The sequence below is a fragment of the Eumetopias jubatus genome, unplaced genomic scaffold (assembly GCF_037043125.1).
Source record: "Eumetopias jubatus isolate StellerSeaLion01/CBP00866 unplaced genomic scaffold, mEumJub1_p1.0 scaffold_4, whole genome shotgun sequence".
In the NCBI taxonomy this organism is placed as follows: Eukaryota; Metazoa; Chordata; class Mammalia; order Carnivora; family Otariidae; genus Eumetopias; species Eumetopias jubatus.
The window spans coordinates 189,647,751-189,668,826 of NW_028274810.1; the positions used below are offsets into that span (position 1 = coordinate 189,647,751).

The window sequence follows — 21,076 nt, forward strand, 5'->3', positions numbered from 1 at the left end:
CATTTGAATTTAAGTTGCATATATATGTCTCTTTATCTCTTCATCAGTGTACATTTCCTAAGAAAAAGTATTCTCTCATATAACTTCAGTACAATAATAACTTCACTGTTTTCATTTTTAATCTACAGCCCCAATTTCAGTTTTGTCAATAGTCCCATTAATGTTCTTTAAAGCATTTTATGCCCTTCTAAGACAGAATCCAGTCCAGAATCTCATACTGCATTTAATAAATATGTCTTTGTGGCCTCTTAATCTGGAACATTTCCTCAGCCATCTTTCATGACATTGACACTTTAGAAGAATGTTCGTCAATTTGAGTTTGTCTGTGTAGCCTCACATTTATATTCAGGTGATACATCCCTAGTTAAAATATTACTTAACTAAAGTATTATTCTCAGGGTATCACATCTGGAAGCACAGAGTGTCTGCGTGCTTTTTACTGGAGATAGTAATTTTTATTGCCTGGTTAAAATATTGTCTCACATGCAAATATGGTCGACATCACTCATCGTTGGGGAAATACAAATCAAAACTACAGTAAGATATCACCTCATACCTGTCAGAATGGCTAAATCAACAATACAAGAAATAACAGGTGTTGGCAAGGATAGAGAGAAAGGGGAACTCTCTTGCACTATTGGTAGAAATGCAAACTGGTGCAGCCACTGTGGAAAACAGTAAGAAGGTTCCTCAAAAAGTTAAAAATAGAAGTACTATGCAGTCTAGCAACCGCACTGCTAGGTATTTACCCAAAGGATACAAAAATAATAACTTAGAGGGATACGTGCACCTGAATATTTATAGCAGCATTATCTGTAATAGCCCAAGTATGAAACAGCCCAAGTGTCCATCCACTGACAAATGAATAAAGAAGATGTAATGTGTGTTTGTGTACACACGCACACACACACACACACACACACACAATGGAATATTAGACATAAAAAGGAACAAAATCTTGCCATTTGCAACATGGATGGAGCTAGAGAGTATTATATTAAGCAAAATAAGTCATTCAAAGAAAGATAAATATCATATTTATTTCACTTGTGTGTGAAATTTAAGAAACAAAACAAACAAGCAAAGGGAAATAGGCAAGCCAAGAAACAAACTCAACTATAGAGAACAAATTGATGGTTACCAGAGGGGAGGCAGGTGGGGGGATGGGTTAAATAGGTGATGGGGATTAAGGAGTGCACTTGTGATGAGCACTGGATGATATATGTAAGTGTTGAATCACTATATTATACATCTTTAACATTGTATGTTAACCAACTGGAATTAAAATTAAAACCTTAAATACATAAATAAGAAAATAAAAAAGCAGAACTTAGAAAAAATATTGTCTCGTCTCTCCAGTGTGTAATGCTTGGGATTTGTTGTTGTTTTAATGCCTAGTTTTTTTCTCACTTTCAGCAATGTGAGAGATGCTTTGAAACATGCATATATCCTGCTTCTCATAAGACTTAACCCTTTATATTTTGTATCTGTGCATGACTCTTAGCCAGAACCAATCTTGACAATGATAGTTACAAGGTGATGATTTTCTAGCTCCACCACTTGTTCTGTTTATCAGTCTACATCTTAGTGTAAGGAAGAGCCTTCTCTTCTCTATTTATTTACTTACTTAAATTTTAGTTACCAATATAGAATCATGGATTCCAATTTTATTTAATGGAATATAATCCATTAATGTTCTTATTTATATCATGTCCAAATTGTCTCAGATTTGGCCAACAGGAGCCCCTTCAAACTGATATTATAGGCACATCTTGCAAAATTATTCCATGTTTTTTCTAGAAATGTTATAGTTTTAGTTCTTACATTTAGGTCTATGATCCCAAGATTATATTTATAGATGGTGTGAGGTGGGTAGATGGTATGATGTTCATATGGCTTTTTCATATGGCTATATAGTTGTCTAGTCCCATTGTTCAAAAGTCTTTTCATAATTGAATTGCCTCAACAGCTTTTCTGAAAATCAATGACCATATGTGTGTGGGTCTGTTTTTGAATACTCTATTCTATTACTTGTTTATATACACATTTTTTTTCATATGTCAAACTCTCTTCATTACTGTTGCTTTATGTCTTGAATCACATAGGGTGACTACTCCAGCTTTCTTTTTCTTTATGAAAATTACTTTGTTTTAGGTTATTTATATTTATATATACATTTTAGAAAACTGCTTGTCAATTTCTACCAAAAACAAAAGCACTGACATATTGGGATTTTGTTGACTAGATGTAGTTTGGGAATTGCCATCTTAACAATATAGAGTTCTCCAATTCATGAATATATGTCTTTCTAATTAGGCTTATTTAGGTTTCTTTAAAAAAAAATTTCTTTTCATTTTAAGTGTACTCTTAATTCCCTTTATCTATTTCACCCATGCCCCACCCACCTCCACTCTGGCAACCCCCATTATGTTCTCTGTGGTTAAGAGTCTGTTTTTTGTTTGTCTGGTTTTTTTTGTTTGTTCATTTGTTTTGTTTCTTAAATTCTAGATATGAATGAAATCATATGGTATTTGTCTTTCTCTGACTTATTTCACTTAGCATTATACTCTAGGTACATCCATTTTGTTGCAAATGGCAAGATTTAATTCTTTTTTATGACTAATATTACATTGTATACATACCACATCTTCGGTATCCGTTCATCCGTCAGCAGCCACTTAGGTTGCTTCCATATCTTGGCTATTGTAAATAATGCTGCAATAAACATAGGAGTGCAGATATCTTTTCAAGTTAGTGTTTTCGTTTTCTTCAGATACCCAGTAGTGAAGTTCCAGGATCACATGGACGCTCTGTTCTTAATTTTTTGAGGAACGCCCCCCATACTATCGTTCACAGTGGCTGCACCAGTTGACATTCCTACCAACAGTGCATGAGGGTTTTTTTTTCTCCACATCCTCACCAATACTTGTTATTTCTTGTGTTTTTTATTTTGGTCACTCTGACAGGTGTAGACAGGTGTAGACAATGAGGTCTACCTCTTAGTGTAAGGAAGAGCCTTCTCTTCTCCGTCTATTTATTTATTTACTGATTGGGGTTTTGACTTGCATTTCCCTGATGATGAGCGACTTTGAGCATCTTTTCATGTGTCTGTTGGCCATCTGTATGTCTTCTTTGGAAAAACGTCTATTCAGATCCTCTGACCATTTTTAAAATCAGATTATTTGCTTTTTTGGTGTTGAGTTGTGTAAGTTCTTATATCTTTATATCTTTATCGTTTGCTATATATAGTGTTATGTCACCTGCAAATAGTAAAAATTTTACCTCTTCCTTTAATTTCAGTGACTTTTTTTTTCAATAAGGATTCTTAGATGTCTTTTGTTAGATTTGTTCCTAGGTATTTTATGTTTTTCAGCAGTGTTTCAGTTATTTGCTGTTCACATTGGATATTAACTCATCACATATGTCATTTGCAAACATATGCTTCCATTCATTAGGTTGCCTTTTTGTTTTGTCAGTGGTTTCCTTCACTGTACACAAGTTTTTTATTTTGGTATAGTCCCAATAGTTTATTTTTGCTTTTGTTGCCCTTACCAGAGGAGGCATCTGGAAAATTGTTTCTATGGCTGATGTCAAAGATATTACTGCCTGTGTTCTCTTCTAGGAGTTTTATGGTTTCAGGTCTCATAGTTAGGTCTTTAATCCATTTTTAGTTTATTTTTGTGTATGTCATAAGAAAGCGGTCCAGTTTCACACTTTTGCATGTAGCTGACCAGTTTTCCTAGCATCATTTGTTGAAGAGACTGTCTTTACCGCAGTGTATAGTCTTGCCTCCTTTCTCATAGGTTAATCGACCATATGATAAGGGTGAGTTTATTTCTGGACTTTCTGTTCTGTTCCATTGATCTGTGTGTCTGTTTTTGTGCCAGTACAATACTGCTTTGACTACTGTAGCTTTGTAGTATATCTTGAAATCTTGGATTCTGATACCTCCAGCTTTATTCTTCTTTCTCAAGATTGTTTTGGCTATTTGGGATCTTTTGTGGTGGTTCCATGCATATTTTAGTATTATTTGTTCTAGTTCTGTGAAAAATGTTTTTGGTATTTCGATAGGGATTGCATTAAATTTGCAGATTGCTTTGGGTAGTATGGACATTTTAACAAGACTGGTTCTTCTAATCCATGAGCATGGAATATCTTTCCATTAGTTTGTGTCCTATTCATTTTTTTTTAAAGATTTTATTTATTTATTTGACAGAGACACAGCGAGAGAGGGAACAGAAGCAGGGGGAGGGGAAAAGGGAGAAGCAGGCTTCCTGCCAAGCAGGGAGCCCAATGCAGGGCTTGATCCCAGGACCCTGGGATCATGACCTGAGCCGAAGGCAGATGCTTAACGACTGAGCCACCCAGGCACCCCCATTTTTTTTAATCAATGTTTCCCAGTACAGATCTTTCACCTCCTTGGTTAAGTTTATTCCTAGATATTTTATTCCTTACAGTGTATTTATTTGTAAATAGGATTGTTCTCTTAATTTCTCTTTCTACTACTTCATTATTAGTGTATAGAAATGCAATAGGTTTCTGTATATTAATTTTGTATCCTACAGCTTTACTGAGTTCATTTAATACTGCTAATAGTTTTATTGTTGGCATCTTTATCGTTTGCTATATATAGTGTTATGTCACCTGCAAATAGTAAAAATTTTACCTCTTCCTTTAATTTCAGTGACTTTTTTTTTTCAATAAGGATTCTTAGATGTCTTTTGTTAGATTTGTTCCTAGGTATTTTATGTTTTTCAGCAGTGTTCCAGTTATTTGCTGTTCACATTTTCTGAGTTTTGTTTTTGTTTTTCTTTTTTTTTTAAACATCACAAATGTGATTTTTTTATTTGTCACCATTAAATGTCTGACTTTTAAACAGATTCTTGGACTGGTGGCTCATATCCATCAGCTCGTTCAACTTTAGCACCAGTTTCATCCCCAGAAGCTTTTCCAGAACTACTACCTTCACCATGAAGTTCCATGAGCTTTCGCAATTCAAACTTGGGCTTCTTCAGCACTTTTACTTTTCTAACGAATGCATGGGTGTTGAATTTTATCAAATACTTTTTTTCTGCATCTGTTTAATTGATCATATGCTTTTTCTCCATGGTTTATGTTTGTTAGGTCTGTAGTCTATAGTTTTGTCTATAATGTTGTGCACAAACACTGTTTCCTTATTGATTCTCTGAATGATCTATCCATTTTGAAAGTGAGATATTAAAGTCTCCAACTATTACTGTATTTTTCTCTAATTTTCCTTTTAGTATTTGCTTTATATATTTACGTGCTCCAGTGTTAGGTGCATAAATATTTACAGTTGTTATATCTTCTTGATGGATTGACCACTTTATCATTATATAATGACCTTCTTTGCATCTTTTTACTGTGGTGAGCTTAAAGTCTGTTTTGTCTGATTTAATATAGCTACCTCTGATTTTTTTTTTTTTTTTTTTTTGGTTACCATTTGCTTGAAATATCTCTTTCCATGTCTTCACTCTCAATCAGTGTTGTCTTTAAAGCTAAAGTGAGTCCCTTGTGTGCAGCATATTGTTGGATTTTGTTTTTTTATTCATTCAGCCATTCTGTGTCTTTTGATTGGAGAATTTAATCCATTTACATTTAAAGTAGTTATTGACAGGTAAGGGCTTACTTTTGCCATTTTGTTCTCTGACAGTTTTGTAGATCTATTGTTCCTTGCTTCTTATCTTGCTGTCTTTTGTGATTTGATGACTGTTTGTATGGATATACTTTGACTTCTTTATCATGATCTTTTGTAATTACTAAGACCTTTCCTCTGTGTTTACCATGAGACTTACATAAAATATCTTATAATATCCTATTATAAGCTGACAACTGCGATAGCATTTTTAAATTTTTACATTTTTACTTCCTCATGCTCCTCATGTATTAAGTTGTTAATGTTATAATTTATATATTTTATATTGTGCATCTAATAACAGATTACTGTAGTTACTGTTTTTAATACATTTGTTTATTTTTTTAAAGATTTATTTGAGAGAGAGAATGAGATAGAGCATGAGAGGGGGGAGGGTCAGAGGGAGACACAGACTCCCTGCTGAGCAGGGAGCCTGATGCAGGACTCGATCCCAGGACTCCAGGATCATGACCTGAGCCAAAGGCAGTTGCTTAACCAACTGAGCCACCCAGGTGCCCCTACATTTGTTTTTTTAATTTAAACTTAGCATTATAAGTGAATTACCACCATTACCATATTAGAGAATCTGACTTTGGCTCTATATTTACCATTACCTGTGAGTTTTGTATAACTTCACATGTTCTTATGATGTTAATTAGCAGTGGTTTATTTCTACTTGAAGAACTCCCTTTAGCATTTATTATAAGCCAGGTCTAGTGGTGAATAAACTCCCTTAACTTTTGATTGTTCAGGAAGGTCTTTATTTCTCCTTCATTTTTGAAGGATAAGTTTGCCAGGTATAGTATTCTTGGTTGACAGGCTTTTTCTTTCAATATTTTGAATATATCATTCCATTGTCTTCTGGCCTGAAAAGTTTCTTTTGAGAACTCCACCTATAGTCTTATATGGAGGTTCCCTTGTATATGATGTGTCACTTTTGCTGCTTTCGGAAAGTCTGTCTTTGACTTTTGATAATTTAATTATGTGTCTTGGTGTAGCCCTGTTCAGATTCAATCTATTTGGGGTCCCTTGGGCCTCATGGATTGGAAATCCATTTCTCTGCTCAGGTTTGTGAGAAGTTTTCAGCCATTAATTGTTTTAAATATACTTTATGTCCCTTTCTCTTCTCCTAGCATTCCCATAATGGGTTTATTATTTCATTTTGCTGCCCCATAAGTCCATAGACTTTCTTTACTCTTTATCTTTTTTTGTGGCGGGAGGGGGGCTTCTCTGGTTGATTTCACTGATTCTTCTGCATGGTCAGGTCTGCTTTCTAGTGAATTCATCAATTCAGTCTTAGTAACCTTTGGCTCTAGGATTACTGGTTTTTTGGTTTTTGTTTTATTTTGTTTTATGGTTTCTATTTTGTTGTTTTTGTTATAGAACTTCTCATTTGTTCACGCATTGTTTTCCTAATTTCGTTTGTCTATTTCTGTATTGTAGTTCACTAAATTTCTATAAAAGTATTATTCTGAATTCTTTTTCTGACATTTCATAGATCTCCATATCTTTAGGGTCATTTATTATAGCTTTGTTATTTTCCTTTGGTGGTGTCATGTTTATCTGATGTTTCACGATCCTGATTTCTTACATTGGTGTCTACACAATTGAGTAAGTCTCCTCCTCCAGACTTTACAGGTTTGCTTTGACAGAAACAGTCCTTCACCAGTCAGCTCAGCTTGGGGTTCTGGATGTGTCAGCTGGTAGCATCCTTGAGCAGGTGGGGATTATCTTAGGATATGTTTTAGGGTGAGGCCACTGCCCAAGTTCTGCAGTTGGGGTGGGGTAGTTGCCACTGGCTGCAAACAACTGAAAAGAATTGCTGACTTGTTTCCCTACTGAAGTGCAGCTGTAGGATGGTCTCTGCAGTTTCCTCTATTCTCTGGTCAGTCTTCTAGATAGTCAGGACTAAGTACTATACTCAGCAGTGGGCAGGGCTCTGAATTAGCTTCCCCTCACCCCAAGGTGGGACAGCAAATTGGCCCCAAGGCCAGCAGAGCTTTGTTTGGGGGCCCAAATCAGGCAGGGATGAACACTGCATTTTCCTGCCAGAGGAAGCCACGTTTTGCCCTGCAGAGAGGGAGAAGTACTGGCTATTCTCTTTGCTCAAGTACTACTGTAAATGGAGCTATGGGATGGGCTACACAGCTTCCTGTGTACTCTGGTTAGATTCCATGGGCAGGCAAGCTGAAGGTTCTATTCAGTAGTGGGTTTAAACAAATGAGTTTCCCTGCCCATGCAGGGCCATTATACAAGCCCCAAGGTGGGCAGGTTTCTTGTTTGGGAACCATATTAAGCAGAACTGTGTACCAAGTGCTGTGGCCTGGTGGGCCACTGTCCTGGCTCTGTAGATGGATAGGGCCACCCATCAGGTGCTCTGCTCAAGTGCTGCTCTAATCACAGTTGCAGGATGGACTGTGCAGATTCCTGGTCAGCTCTGGTTAGGTTGGAGGCTGTATTCAGCAGTGGTGGGGCTATAAATTCACTTTCTTGTCTGGTTGGGACTTCAGAACAGGCCCTTAGGGCTTGCAAGGGCCTTTGTTTAGGAGACCAAATCAGGCAGAACTGTGCATCAAGCTCTCTGGTCAGATGGGGTCACCATATTGCCCCTATAGACACAGGGCTGCTGGTCTGGCTCTCCATTCAAGTGCCAATTTAATAGGAGTTGCAGGGTTAGCTTCACAGATTCCCAGGAACTGGGATTGGATAGGATTGGCAGGGTTGGAGGCTGTATTCAGCAGTGGGTGGGGCTACTAATTAGCTTCCCTGCATGGATGGGGGACACGGAACAGATACCAAAGCAGGCAAGGCTCTTATTTGGGAAGCAAATTAGGCAGAACTGTGCAGCAGTTGGGGCCACTGGCTTGGCTCTGTAAACAGGCAGGACTTTCTGCTTGTGTGGACTTTCTGCCCAAGTGCTGCTGGGTTAAGCAGCTTCCTAGGTGCTCTAATCAAGTTTCATGGTCAGGTAGGATAGGACCAAGAGTGACACTCAGAAATAGGTGGAGCTGTGAATTAGCTTCCCTCCCCTGGCAGATTAGCTTGTTGTTTGGGGTCTAACATCAGGCAGACCTGTGCCCTGCCTACTTCCCTGGTCAGACTGGGCCACTGTGTTGGCTCCACAGATAAGCCAAGCCACTGGTTAGAATTTCTACTTGGGCACTGCTATGAGTAGGAACTCCATCTGCCAAGATCTGAGTGCTGGTTGCTGTAAGCCCAAACCCCCTTTCTGTCACAGTCTGATTCCCAGTCATCAAGTTCTGCTGCAGGTTCCTTCATGATCCCTAAGAGATGAGACCCAAGCGCGCTTCCTGATTTGCAAACCACAACGCTGGGGTAACTAGATGTCCCTCTCGGGCTCTTTTTTTCCTACTAGAAAAACTTCAGACTTGGGGGCGGAGCCCTCTTGGTGTGGTACTGTCCCATCCTGAGGTAGGGACCATACAGTCATACAGTAGCTGCTCCTTTTTCTCTTCTTATGTGATCCATCTGAGTCTCTGTGGTGTTTCAGGCTTACCCCTGTGTTCTAAGATTTTCTCAGTGGTGTCTTGTCTATGAATAGTAGTTAGTTGGTTTTGTTTGTTTTTGTTTTTGTTTTTGTTTTTTGAGGGAGACTGAAGTCAAGAATGACCTATGTCACCATCATGATGATGCCAGTCCTCCTTGTAGTTTATTACATTGACTGATTTTTTAATATGAAACAAATGTGGCATTTTGAGGGTAAACCTTGTGTGGTTACAATGATCCTTTTTATATATTCTTAGATTTGCTAACATTTTGTTAAGAATTTTATTGTGTATATTCAAGTGGGATATTGGTTTGTAATTTTCTTTTTTATAATGTCTTTGTCAGGTTTTGGTATTAGGTTTATAAAATAAGTTGGACATGTTCCCTTCTTTCTTCCTTGGAAAAAGTTTATGTAAGAAGATCCTTCTTATTTCTTACGTGAATATTTGATAGAATTCACCAGTGAGACACTAGTAGTTTTCCTTTGGGGAAGATTTTTGATAATGCACAGTTTCTTCGGTAGATGGGGCTATTTAAATTTTCTGTTTCTTTTTGTGTCAATTTTATTAAATTGTATTTTTCACTATATTTTTCCATTTCATTTACGTTGTCAAATTGTTCACAAAAAGTTGCTCATATTATTCTCTTATTTTTTTTATTACTTGCAGTATCTGTGGTGGGAACCCCTTTTTCACTCCTGATATTGGTGATTTGTGTTCTTTGTTTTTTCTTGATCAGTCTAGCTAAAGGTTTGTCAATTCTGTTGATCTTCGCAAAGGACCAGCTTTCAACTTTGCTAATTTTCTTTAATATCTGTGTTCTATTTCATTGATTTCTGGTCTCATCTTTAGCATTTTCTTCTTTCAACTTATTTTTGACTTACTTTGCTCTTCGTTTTTTAGTTTCTTAAGGTGGAAACTTTGATGGTTGATTTTATACTTTTTTCCCCTAATATAAACATTTAAAGTTACATGCATCCCTCTAAGCTCTGCTTTAGCTGCATACTGCAAATTTTGATATATAGTATTTACATTATCATTTAATTTAAAATATTTTCTAATTCTCTGGGGCTCCTGGGTGGCTCAGTTGATTGGGTGTCTGACTCCTGATTTTGGCTCAGGTCATGATCTCACGGTCATGGGATCAAGCCCCACGTCAAGCATTGCACTCAGCAGAGAGTCTGCTTGAGATTCTGCTTGAGATTCTTTCCCTCTCCCTCTCCACCCCCCGCCCCCGGCAGCTTGCACATGTGCAAGCTAAATAAATAAAATAAATAAATAAAATCTTAAAAAATATTTTCTAATTCTCATGTGATTTCATTTTTGATCCTTGAAATACTTATAAGTGCTTTAATTTCCAAATAGGTGAAGGGGTTTTTTTGTCTCTCATTTATTTCTAAATTAATTCCACAGTGGTCACAAAACACATTCTGCATGGTTTTAGCTTTTTAAAATTTATTGAGACTTGTTTTACAGTTTAGCATATGGTCTATTTTAGTAAATATACTATGTGTACTTGAAAACACTGTATATTATGCTGTTCTTAGACGTAATGTTTATAAATTTCAATTTGATCAAGGTGGTTGATGGTATTTTTCAGAACTCTATGTCTTTATTGATTTTTTTGTCTATCCCATCAGCTGCTGAGATACGTAGGGATTTCAAAATCTCTTACTTTGTGAAATTGTCTATTTTTCTCTTTAATTCTTTTTTTACTTACTGTATTTTGAACTTTGTTATTAAGAATATACACATCAATAATTGCTAGGTCTTCCTGATGAAATGTCCTTTTTATCATTATATGTCGATATAATGTATGATGTAGCATATAGTGAAAACATTAATAGATAATATTATATTTTTGCTTTAATATATAAAGCAAAACAGTCATACATATTTGAAAGAACTTAGAGGAGACAGAAAGTCATTTTATACTTACTATTTCTTATGCTCATTATTTGTTTGTAAAGACCCTAGTTTTCCTCCAATATCATTTACCTTTAGCTGAAAATTTTCCTTTAAGCAATTCTTGTAGTTTAGGTCTGCCTTTGGTGAATTCTCTTAGTTTTCCTCTATCTGAAGATATCTTTATTTCACTGTGTTTCCTGAAGAATGTTTTCTGTGGATATAGAATTCTGGGTGGATCCCCCTTCCTCCTCAGCAGTATCATTTGCCCTCCATGTTTCTAAAGAGAAAGTAAGGGAAAGTAAGATTATTCAAATTGTTGTTCCCCTGTATGTAATCTATCATATTCTTTGACTGGTTTCAGGATTTTTTTTTATCATTGGCTATCAGCAGTTTGATTATGATATGTTCAGGTATAGTTTCCTTTGAATTTACCTGCTTAAGGTTTCCTGAGCTTCTCAAATCTATACATTTATGTCACTAAATTTGGGGAATTTTCTGTTATTTTTCATCAAATATTTTTTGCTACAATTTTTCTGTCTTTGTGGGGTGCCCATTATATATATATTAAGACTTTTTGACATTGTCTTACACAGGTCCCTGAAGCTCTGTTCATTTTTATTCAATCTTTTTTTCTCTTTATTCTTCAGATTAGATCATTTCTATTGAACTATCTTCAAGGTCACTGTCATTTTCCTCTGTTGTCTTAATTCATCTTTTAAGTTTATGTAGCAAATTTTTTATTAGTTTATTTTTTCGGTTGTAAAATTTCCATTTGGCTTTTTAATACTTACTTTTTCCTACTGAGATAGCTGCCTTTCCATTATTTCATGTTATTTTTTTGACCTCTGGGAGCATCGTTAAAATAGCTGCTTGGGGTGCCTGGGTGGCTCAGTCAGTTAAGCATCTGACTCTTGGTTTCAGCTCATGTCATGATCTCAAGGTTGTGAGATCAAGCCCTACATCAGGCTCCACACTCATTGTGGAGACTGCTTGTCCTTTTCCCTCCCCCTCTACCACTCCCACCCCTCCCCGCTCACTCACTCTCCTTCTAAAATAATAAATAAAAAATTTTTTTAAAGCTGCTTTAAGGTTGTTTATGATCATTCCAGCATATGGATCATCTCAGAGTTGAATCTGTTGACTGTCTTTTCTACCAAGAATGGATATATTTCCCTGGTTCTTTGTATATCAAATAATTTTGGATCTTAGAAATTGTTAATATTACCTTCTGTAGACTCTGAGCTCTATTATAATTCTCAGGAATTATTGCTTTAGCAAGCAGTCAGCCCAGTTAGATTTGGATAGTGGACTGTGTCTTGCCTTCTTGATTTACATCTCAGTTCAGGACTCAAGCCTTTCCATCACTGTTTCCAGTCAATCCTACACATGCATATTTTAGGAGGGAGGTTGAAACTTGTGTGGCTTCATATATAGAATTAGAGGGCCTCTTCTCTGGCTCTCTCCCTTCCAAGATTTCCACTACAACCTTTGGTCTGCCTAGGTTCCCTTGCAGGTTTCTCCGGGCACAATACAGCAGGATTCCTGTCGGAATCTTAGTCACTCTGGCTACCATACCCCTTATCAGCCATGGTTACCCTCATGGAAAAACTGGAAAAAGAAAGAGAAAACAAAAACTCATCCTAATGACAGTACCTTTGGCCTCCCTGCACATAACAATCTGCCATCTTTTTTTATTATTATTATGTTATCTTAGTCACCATACAATACATCATTAGTTTTTGATGTGGTGATCCACGATCCATTGTTTTCGTATAACACCCAGTGCTCCATGCAGTATGTGCCCTCCTTAATACCCATCACCAGGCTAACCAATCCCCCCTCCCCCTCCCCTCTAAAACCCTGTTTGTTTCTCAGAGTCCATAGTCTCTCATGGTTCATCTCTCCCTCCAATTCCGCCCCCTTCATTTTTCCCTTCCTTCTCCTAATGTCCTCTATGCTATTCCTTATGTTCCACAAATAAGTGAAACCATATGATAATTGTCTTTCTCTGCTTGACTGATTTCACTTAGCATAATCTCCTCCAGGCCCATCCATGTTGATGTAAAAGTTAGGTATTCATCCTTTCTGATGGCTGAGTAATATTCCATTGTATATATGGACCACAAATTTATCCATTCATCTGTTGAAGGGCATCTCAGCTCTTTCCACAGTTTGGCTATTGCGGACATTGCTGCTATGAACATTGGGGTGCATATGGTCCTTCTTTTCACTACATCTGTGTCTTTGGGGTAAATACCCAGGAGTGCAATTGCTGGGTCATAGGGTAGCTCTATTTTTAACTTTTTGAGGCACCTCCACACTGTTTTCCAAAGTGGCTGTACCAACCTGCATTCCCACCAACAGTGTAAGAGGGTTCCCCTTTCTCCACAACCTCACCAACATTTGTTGTTTCCCTGTCCATTTTTGCCATTCTAACTGGTGTAAGGTGGTATCTCAATGTGGTTTTGATTTGAATTTCCCTGATGGCTAATGATGATGAACATTTTTTCATGTGTCTGTTAGCCATTTGTATGTCTTCTTCAGAGAAGTGTCTTTTCATATCTTCTGCCCACTTTTTGACTTGATTATTTGTGTTTTGGGTGTTGAGTTTGAGAAGTTCTTTATAGATCTTGGATACCAGCCCTTTATCTGTAGTGTCATTTGCAAATATCTTCTCCCGTTCTGTGGGTTGCCTCTTTGTTTTGTTGACTGTTTCCTTTGCTGTGCAGAAGCTTTTTATCTTGATGAAGTCCCAAAAGTTCATTTTTGCTTTTGTTTCACTAGCTTTTGGAGATGTATCTTGAAAGAAGTTGCTGTGGCCGATGTCAAAGAGGTTACTGCCTATGTTCTCCTCTAGGATTTTGATGGATTCCTGTCTCACATTGAGGTCTTTCATCCATTTTGAGTTTATCTTTGTGTGTGCTGTTAGAGAATGGTTGAGTTTCATTCTTCTGCATGTGGTGGTCCAATTTTCCCAGCACCATTTATTGAAGAGACTGTCTTTTTTCCATTGCATGTTTTTTCCTGCTTTGTCAAAGATTATTTGACCATAGAGTTGAGGGTCCATAACTGGGTTCTCTATTCTGTTCCATTGGTCTATATGTCTGTTTTTGTGCCACTACCATGCTGTCTTGGTGATCACAACTTTGTAATATAGCTTGAGATCAGGCAACGTGATGCCCCCAGCTTTGTTTTTCTTTTTCAACATTTTCTTAGCGATTCAGGGTCTTTTCTGATTCTGTACAAATTTTAGGATTGTTTGTTCCAGCACTTTGAAAAATGTCATTGGAATTTTGATCGGGATGGCATTGAAGGTATAGATTGCTTTGGGTAGCATAGACATTTTAACAATGTTTATTCTTCTGGTCCATGAGCATGGAATATTTTTCCATCTTTTTGTGTCTTCTTCAATTTCTTTCATGAGTTTTCTGGAGTTCCTAGAGTATAGATCCCTTACCTCTTTGGTTAGGTTTATTCCGAGGTATCTTATGGTTTTTGGTGCTATTGTAAATGGAATCGTTTCTCTAATTTCTCTTTCTACAGTTGTGTTGTTAGTGTATAAGAAAGCAACTGATTTCTGTGCATTGATTTTGTATCCTGCCATATTACTGAATTGCTGTATGAGTTCTAGTAATTTGGGGGTGGAGTCTTTTGGGTTTTCCACTTAAAGTATTATGTCATCTATGAAAAGAGAGAGTTTGACTTCTTTGCCAATTTGAATACCTTTTATTTCTTTTTGTTTTCTGATTGCTGTTGCTAGGACTTCTAGTACTGTGTTGAACAATAGTGGCGAGAGTGGGCATCCTTGATGTGTTCCTGATCTTAAGGGAATGCTCTCAGCTTTTCCCCATTGAGGATGATATTCGCTATGGGTTTTTCATAGATTGATTTTATGAACTTGAGGAATGTTCCCTCTATCCCTATACTCTGAAGAGTTTTTTCAGGAAAGGATGTTGTATTTTGTCAAATGCTTTTTCTGCATCAATTGAGAGGACCGTATGGTTCTTCTCCCTCCTCTTATTAACGTGCTCTATCACATTGATTGATTTGCGAATGTTGAACCACGCTTGCATCCCGGGGATAAATCCAACTTGGTCGTGGTGGATGATCCTTTTAATGTATTGTTGGGTCCTATTAGCTAGGATTTTGTTGAGGATTTTGGAATCCATATTCATCAGGGATATCGGTCTGAAATTCTCCTTTTTGATGGGGTCTTTGCCTGGTTTGGGGTTTAAGGTATTGCTGGCCTCATAGAATGAGTTTGGAAGTTTTCCTTCCGTTTCTATTTTTTGAAACAGCCTCAGTCAAATAGATATTATTTCTTCTTTGAATGTTTGGTAGAATTCCCCAGGGAATCCACCAGGCCCTGGACTCTCTTTTTTGGGAGGTTTTTGGTCACTGCTTCAATCTCGTTACTGGTTATTGGCCTATTCAGGTTGTCAATTTCTTCCTGTTTCAGTCTTGGCAGCTTACAGGTTTCCAGGAAGGCCTCCATTTCATCCATTTTGCTCAGTTTATTGGCATATAGTTGTTGATAATAATTTCTGATAATTGTTTCTATTTCCTTGGTGTCAGTTGTGATCTCTCCCCTTTCATTCATAATTTTATTAATTTGGGTCCTTTTCTTTTGGATAAGTCTGGCCAGTGGTTTATCAATCTTATTAATTCTTTCGAAGAACCAACTTCTAGTTTCGTTGATCTGATCTTCTGTGTTTCTGCTTTCCAACTCACTGATCTCTGCTCTAATCTTAATTATCTCTCTTCTAATGCATGGCTTAGGCACCGTTTGTTGCTTTTTCTCTAGTTCTTTAAGGTGTAGAGTTAGTTGGTGAATTCGGGATTTTTCTATTTTTTTGAGTGAGGCTTGGATGGCTATGTATTTCCCCCTTAGGACCGCCTTTGCAGTATCCCATAGGTTTTGGACCAGTGTGTTTCCGTTCTCATTGATTTCCATGAATTGTTTAAGTTCTTCTTTGATTTCCTGGTTGACCCAAACATTCTTGAGCAGTGTGGTCTTTAGCTTCCAAATGTTTGAATTTCTGCCGAATTTTTTCTTGTGATTGAGTTCCAGTTTTAAAGCGTTGTGGTCTGAGAATATGCAGGGAATAATCTCAGTGTTTTGGTATCAGTTGAGACCTGATTTGTGGCCCAGTATGTGCTCTATTCTGCAGAAAGTTCCATGTGTGCTCGAGAAGAATGAGTATTCTGTTGTTTTAGAGTGGAATGTTCTGTAAATATCTATGAGGTCCATCTGGTCCAGTGTATCATTCAAAGCTCTTGTTCCCTTGTTGATTTTCTGCTTATATGATCTGTCCATTGCTGAGAGTGGAGTATTGAGGTCTCCTACAATTAACGTATTGTTATCAATATGACTTTATTTTGATTAACAGTTGGCTTATGTAGATGGCTGCTCTCATGTTGGGGACATAGATATTTACAATTGTTAGATCATCTTATAGGATAAACCCTTTAAGAACGATATAGTGTCCTTCTGTGTCTCTAACTACAGACTTTAGTTTAAAATCTAATTTGTCTGATACAAGAATTGCTACCCCAGCTTTCTTTTGAGGTCCGCTGGCATGGAAGATGGATCTCCATCCCTTCACTTTCAGTCTGGATATATCTTTAGGTTCAAAATGAGTCTCTTGTAAAGGGCGCCTGGGTGGCTCAGTCGTTAAGCATCTGCCTTTGGCTCAGGTCATGATCCCAGGGCCCTGGGATCGAGCCCCATGTCGGGCTCCCTGCTCAGCAGGAAAGCCTGCTTCTCCCTCTCCCACTCCCCCTGCTTGTGTTCCCTCTCTCGCTGTGTCTCTCTCTGTCAAATAAATAAAATCTTTAAAAAAAAGAACAAAAAGAGTCTCTTGTAGACAGCATACGGGTGGGTCCTGTCTTTTTATCCAATCTGCAACTCCTTGCCGTTTTATGGGAGCATTTAGGCCATTCACGTTGAGAGTGATTATTGAAAGATATGAATTAATTGTCATCATGTTGCCTGTGAAGACGTTGTTTTTATAGTTTGTCCCTGTAAATTTCTGTTGTATATCACTCTTGGGGTCTTTCTCCTTTTATAGCACCCCCCTTAATATTTCTTTCAGGGCCGGCTTAGTGGTCACATATTCTTTCAGTTTCTGCCAGTCTTGGAAGCTCTGCTCCTTTTCATCCGTTCTAAATGACAGCTTTGCCGGATAAAGTATTCTTGGCTGCATGTTCTTCTCGTTTAGTACCCTGAATATGTCTTGCCAGGCCTTTCTGGCTTGCCAGGTCTCTGTGGATAGATCTGACATTATTCTGATGTTCCTCCCTCTGTATGTAAGGAATCTCTTCCCCCTAACTGCCCTTAGGATGGTTTTCTTGGTTCTAAGATTTGCGAGTTTTACTATTACATGCCGGGGTGTTGGCCTGTTTTCCTTGATCTTGGGAGGGGTCCTCTCTGCCTCTAGGACACGAATGTTTGTTTCATTCCCCAGATTGGGGAATTTCTCAGCTACGATTTGCTTAAATACATCTCCTGGTCCTCTCTCTCTCATCACTCCCTCCGGGATTCCAGTTATTCTGACATTGGAACGCTTCATGGTGCCACTTATTTCTCTGATTCTATTTTCATGGATTCTGAGTTTTTCCCTGGCCTCCTCTTTTCCCTTTTTATCATTTAAATTCTCTTCCAGGTCACTTATTTGTTCTTCTGCCTCACTTACCCTAGCTGTTAGATTATCTAGATTAGATTGGATCTCACTGATAGCATTTTTAAGTTCTGCCAATTCAGCTTTCATTTCTGCCCTTAGAGACTCTTTGTTGCCATTAATTGATTTCTCCATTCTAGCAATTGTCTTCACAATTGCTAGCCTGAATTCCATTTCTGACATCTTGGTTATATCTGCATCCATTTGTAAATCTGTGGCATAAGTCATAATCTCTGAATCTTTCCTAATTTGGGGGTTCCTCATAGTCATTCTCTTGATGGGTGGTTGAGGGAATGTATAGATTCCAAATTATTGACCAGAACCCAAGCAAGATGCATCTGTTTTCTAGGGACCTTAAGATTGCTGCTTCTTGTCTTCCCATCCTGTCCTCTGGGGGAGGGGCCTGCCGTGCTGTTACTCAGGCAACCCTGTTTGGGCGGAGTTGCCCTACCCCCCTGTGGTGGGGGATGGGCTCAGTGGGAATCAGTTTATTGGGGCTTTTGTTCTCTGGCGGCTTTCTCTGGTGGCTTTCCACGTCTCTTCCGAGAGTCAGAGCAAAAGAGACCATTTCCAACCCTCTGCCTCAGAGCAGAGAGATCGCAGTCTGTTCTTCAGTGAGCTCTCCAGGCCACACTGTCTCCATTTCTGTCTGTGCCTCCATAAACTGCAGCATCCAGGGTTGTGCGCCCTTCCGCAGCTCCCCCAGTCCTGCCTCCAGGTCGAGGCACATCTCTGCCCTTTGTGGTTATAAAACCGCCAGCCGCTCCCAGTTTACACGCATGACCCCACTCCTCCCGGTTTCTGTCCCCAGGGGGTTGCCCTAAAGTCCTTTCCTTGCCGCTACCAGTCTGTGAGTCTGTGCCCCGTCCCTAGCACGTGAGGCTGTCACTCACCGGTGGTGTAGGATCCCCACAACCAGGCTCCCTCCCGCTGCCGTTTATCCTCCGATACCTGCCTGCAGAATCACGGCTCCCCGCTTCGTACCTCAAAAGCAACCGCCTGCGATATTCTGTTTGTAGAGATTCAGATCTATTTTCTTACATCTCAGACTCATTTCTTGGGTGCTCAGAGTGGTCTGTTAGATATCCAGCTCAGTTCCAGAGACCAGTTGAAATAGAGTCCCCTACTCCTCCGCCATCTTTTCTTCTCACAGTCTGCCATCTTGTATTCATTCTCAGTGATCTCGGGTGGTTGTATTTGGTATTTTATCCATAGCGTTATCAGCAGAAGGATGGGCTGTAGGATGTGAACGCTGTCATGTAAGAGCGAGAACTTTGTTATTTTTGGGAAGATGGTTCTCTTCCTGGCTCCATCCTCACCAGTCTGATACAAGAACATGTCACACACATAACACTTCTCTGCCTTCTTTAATTTGTTTCTTCTATCTAGAACTTCCTTAGCTCCTCTACTACATGAAATTAAATGCATTTTTCAAAGTCCAGGAAAAAGTCTTTCATTTTGTGAAAACTAATCCACCTCACCTTGTTGCCCCCCCTTCCTATTTCTGTGAGCCCAGGGCACTTTACTCATACTGATAGTGTAACATTTATGTTTCAAAGCATGTTTCATAATTATTCCTCAAATATTTATCAAATACCTATCTTACACCACTTTTTCTTGTTTATTCTTTTAACTAAAAACAGTGAAAGCTTAAAAAACAGGAGCTCCTTCAGGAAACAAACTGAGTGTTACTGGAATGGTTGGGGGTGGGAGGGATGGGGTGGTTGGGTGATAGACATTGGGGAGGGTATGTGCTACGGTGAGCGCTGTGAATTGTGCAAGACTGTATGTCAGAGGGGGAGACGAACCATGAGAGATGATGGACTCTGAAAAACAAACTGAGGGTTCTAGAGGGGACGGGGGTAGGGGGATGGGTTAGCCTGGTGATGGGTATTGAGGAGGGCACGTTCTGCATGGAGCACTGGGTGTTATGAACAAACAATGAATCATGGAACACTGCATCAAAAACTAATGATGTAATATATGGTGATTAACATAACAATAAAAAATTTAAAAAAAAACAGGAGCTCTTGGGAGGGAGGGGGCGCTTGTGTGTTGGGTAGGGGGCTAGGAACACAGAAGCAGATAGATGACTAGAGAGGCTTGTATCTTGGGAATAACAACAAAACAAAAGAAAGAGATGTATGGGACATGCTAGTCTATCTGGCCACAGTATTTCTAAGAAAATGGAAATTAGTCACTGGATGAATAAAAAACTTAGTTGATATTGATCAGGGATGGATTTTATATGTTAAGGTCCTTGTCAGTGGTACTGACATGAAAATAATGAAAATGAAATCACTGGAACAGTCAGATATGTAAATTACAATACAAATACAAAGAATTTTATAGCAATACAGCCTTATCTTTTCATATCCCCAGTGATTTTAACCTGTTTGCTGCTTTACATGTTTCACCTTTGGGGTAGGGACCTTAGATTAGGAGATATGAAAAGAGAAACGGCTTCTGACCCAACATAGGGCATGTCACCCATTCATTAAGAGAGAACATTGTGCATTTAAATGCTTTATTTTGTGGAGGTATAGGCAATAAATGGTATCTGGAAAAATATCTTTTAAAGAGTTGGTTAATTAAAGGTGGATATTGAGTCTGGTACCTAGAGTGTACATTTACAGTCTAAAAAATGAGCAAAAAAAAAGTTTTTTAATTTATTTACTTTTAGAGAGTGTGTGAGCAGGTGGGAGAGGGTCAAAGGGAAAGGGAAAGAGAGACTCTCAAGCAGACTCCCCACTCAGTGCAGAGCCTGACACAGGGCTCGATCCTACAACCCTGAGATCATGACCTGAGCTAAAATCAAGAGTCGGATTCTCCACTGACTGAGCCACCATGGTACCCCCGGAAATGAGCCAAAATTTAATAACTGTAGAATTTCTGTCTGTAAATGCCATCTAGTAGCTTCCTATATGTCAAAGATTTCTTTCATGAGTCTCTGGCATTCACTTTCATTTTTCTTTCTTTTGTGTAGATGTTTCTTTCTCAGCAAAATAGAAGAGAAACTTACTCTTCCTCCAGGTGATCATAGTTTGTCCATGGATGGCGATAGAGATTCTAGTGATACAGTGGAAGTTCAGGAGCAGGGAGAAGAGGTCTGTTCTCTGATTAAGAACTGTATATTCTCCATGAAAATGAAGATGATAGAAAGTGCAAGAAAGCAGGTGGGTACTTATATTTGTGGTCCTCTATTGTAGCATAGAATTTTCTTAAATTAGCTGGTTTTTTTAACTTAGCTTTTCCTTAAAATCTGAAGCTTAAAGGTAATTGAGTAGTTAGTATTTTTTTCTCTTTAAAAGAAAGTAAACTTGAAG

General features: G+C 38.4%; 1 protein-coding gene across 5 annotated transcripts in view; it reads left to right on the top strand.

Annotated features, from left to right (window-relative positions):
• The window catches only part of PRKDC (protein kinase, DNA-activated, catalytic subunit), a 241,412-nt gene that overhangs the window by 188,665 nt on the left and 31,671 nt on the right, over positions 1 to 21,076 (top strand). For all 5 annotated transcript variants that reach the window (XM_028118983.2, XM_028118984.2, XM_088022831.1 and 2 more), the window contains exon 69: positions 20,737 to 20,926. In XM_028118983.2, coding sequence (XP_027974784.1) covers positions 20,737 to 20,926 — 190 coding nt within the window. The remainder of the gene's footprint in view (positions 1 to 20,736; positions 20,927 to 21,076) is intronic.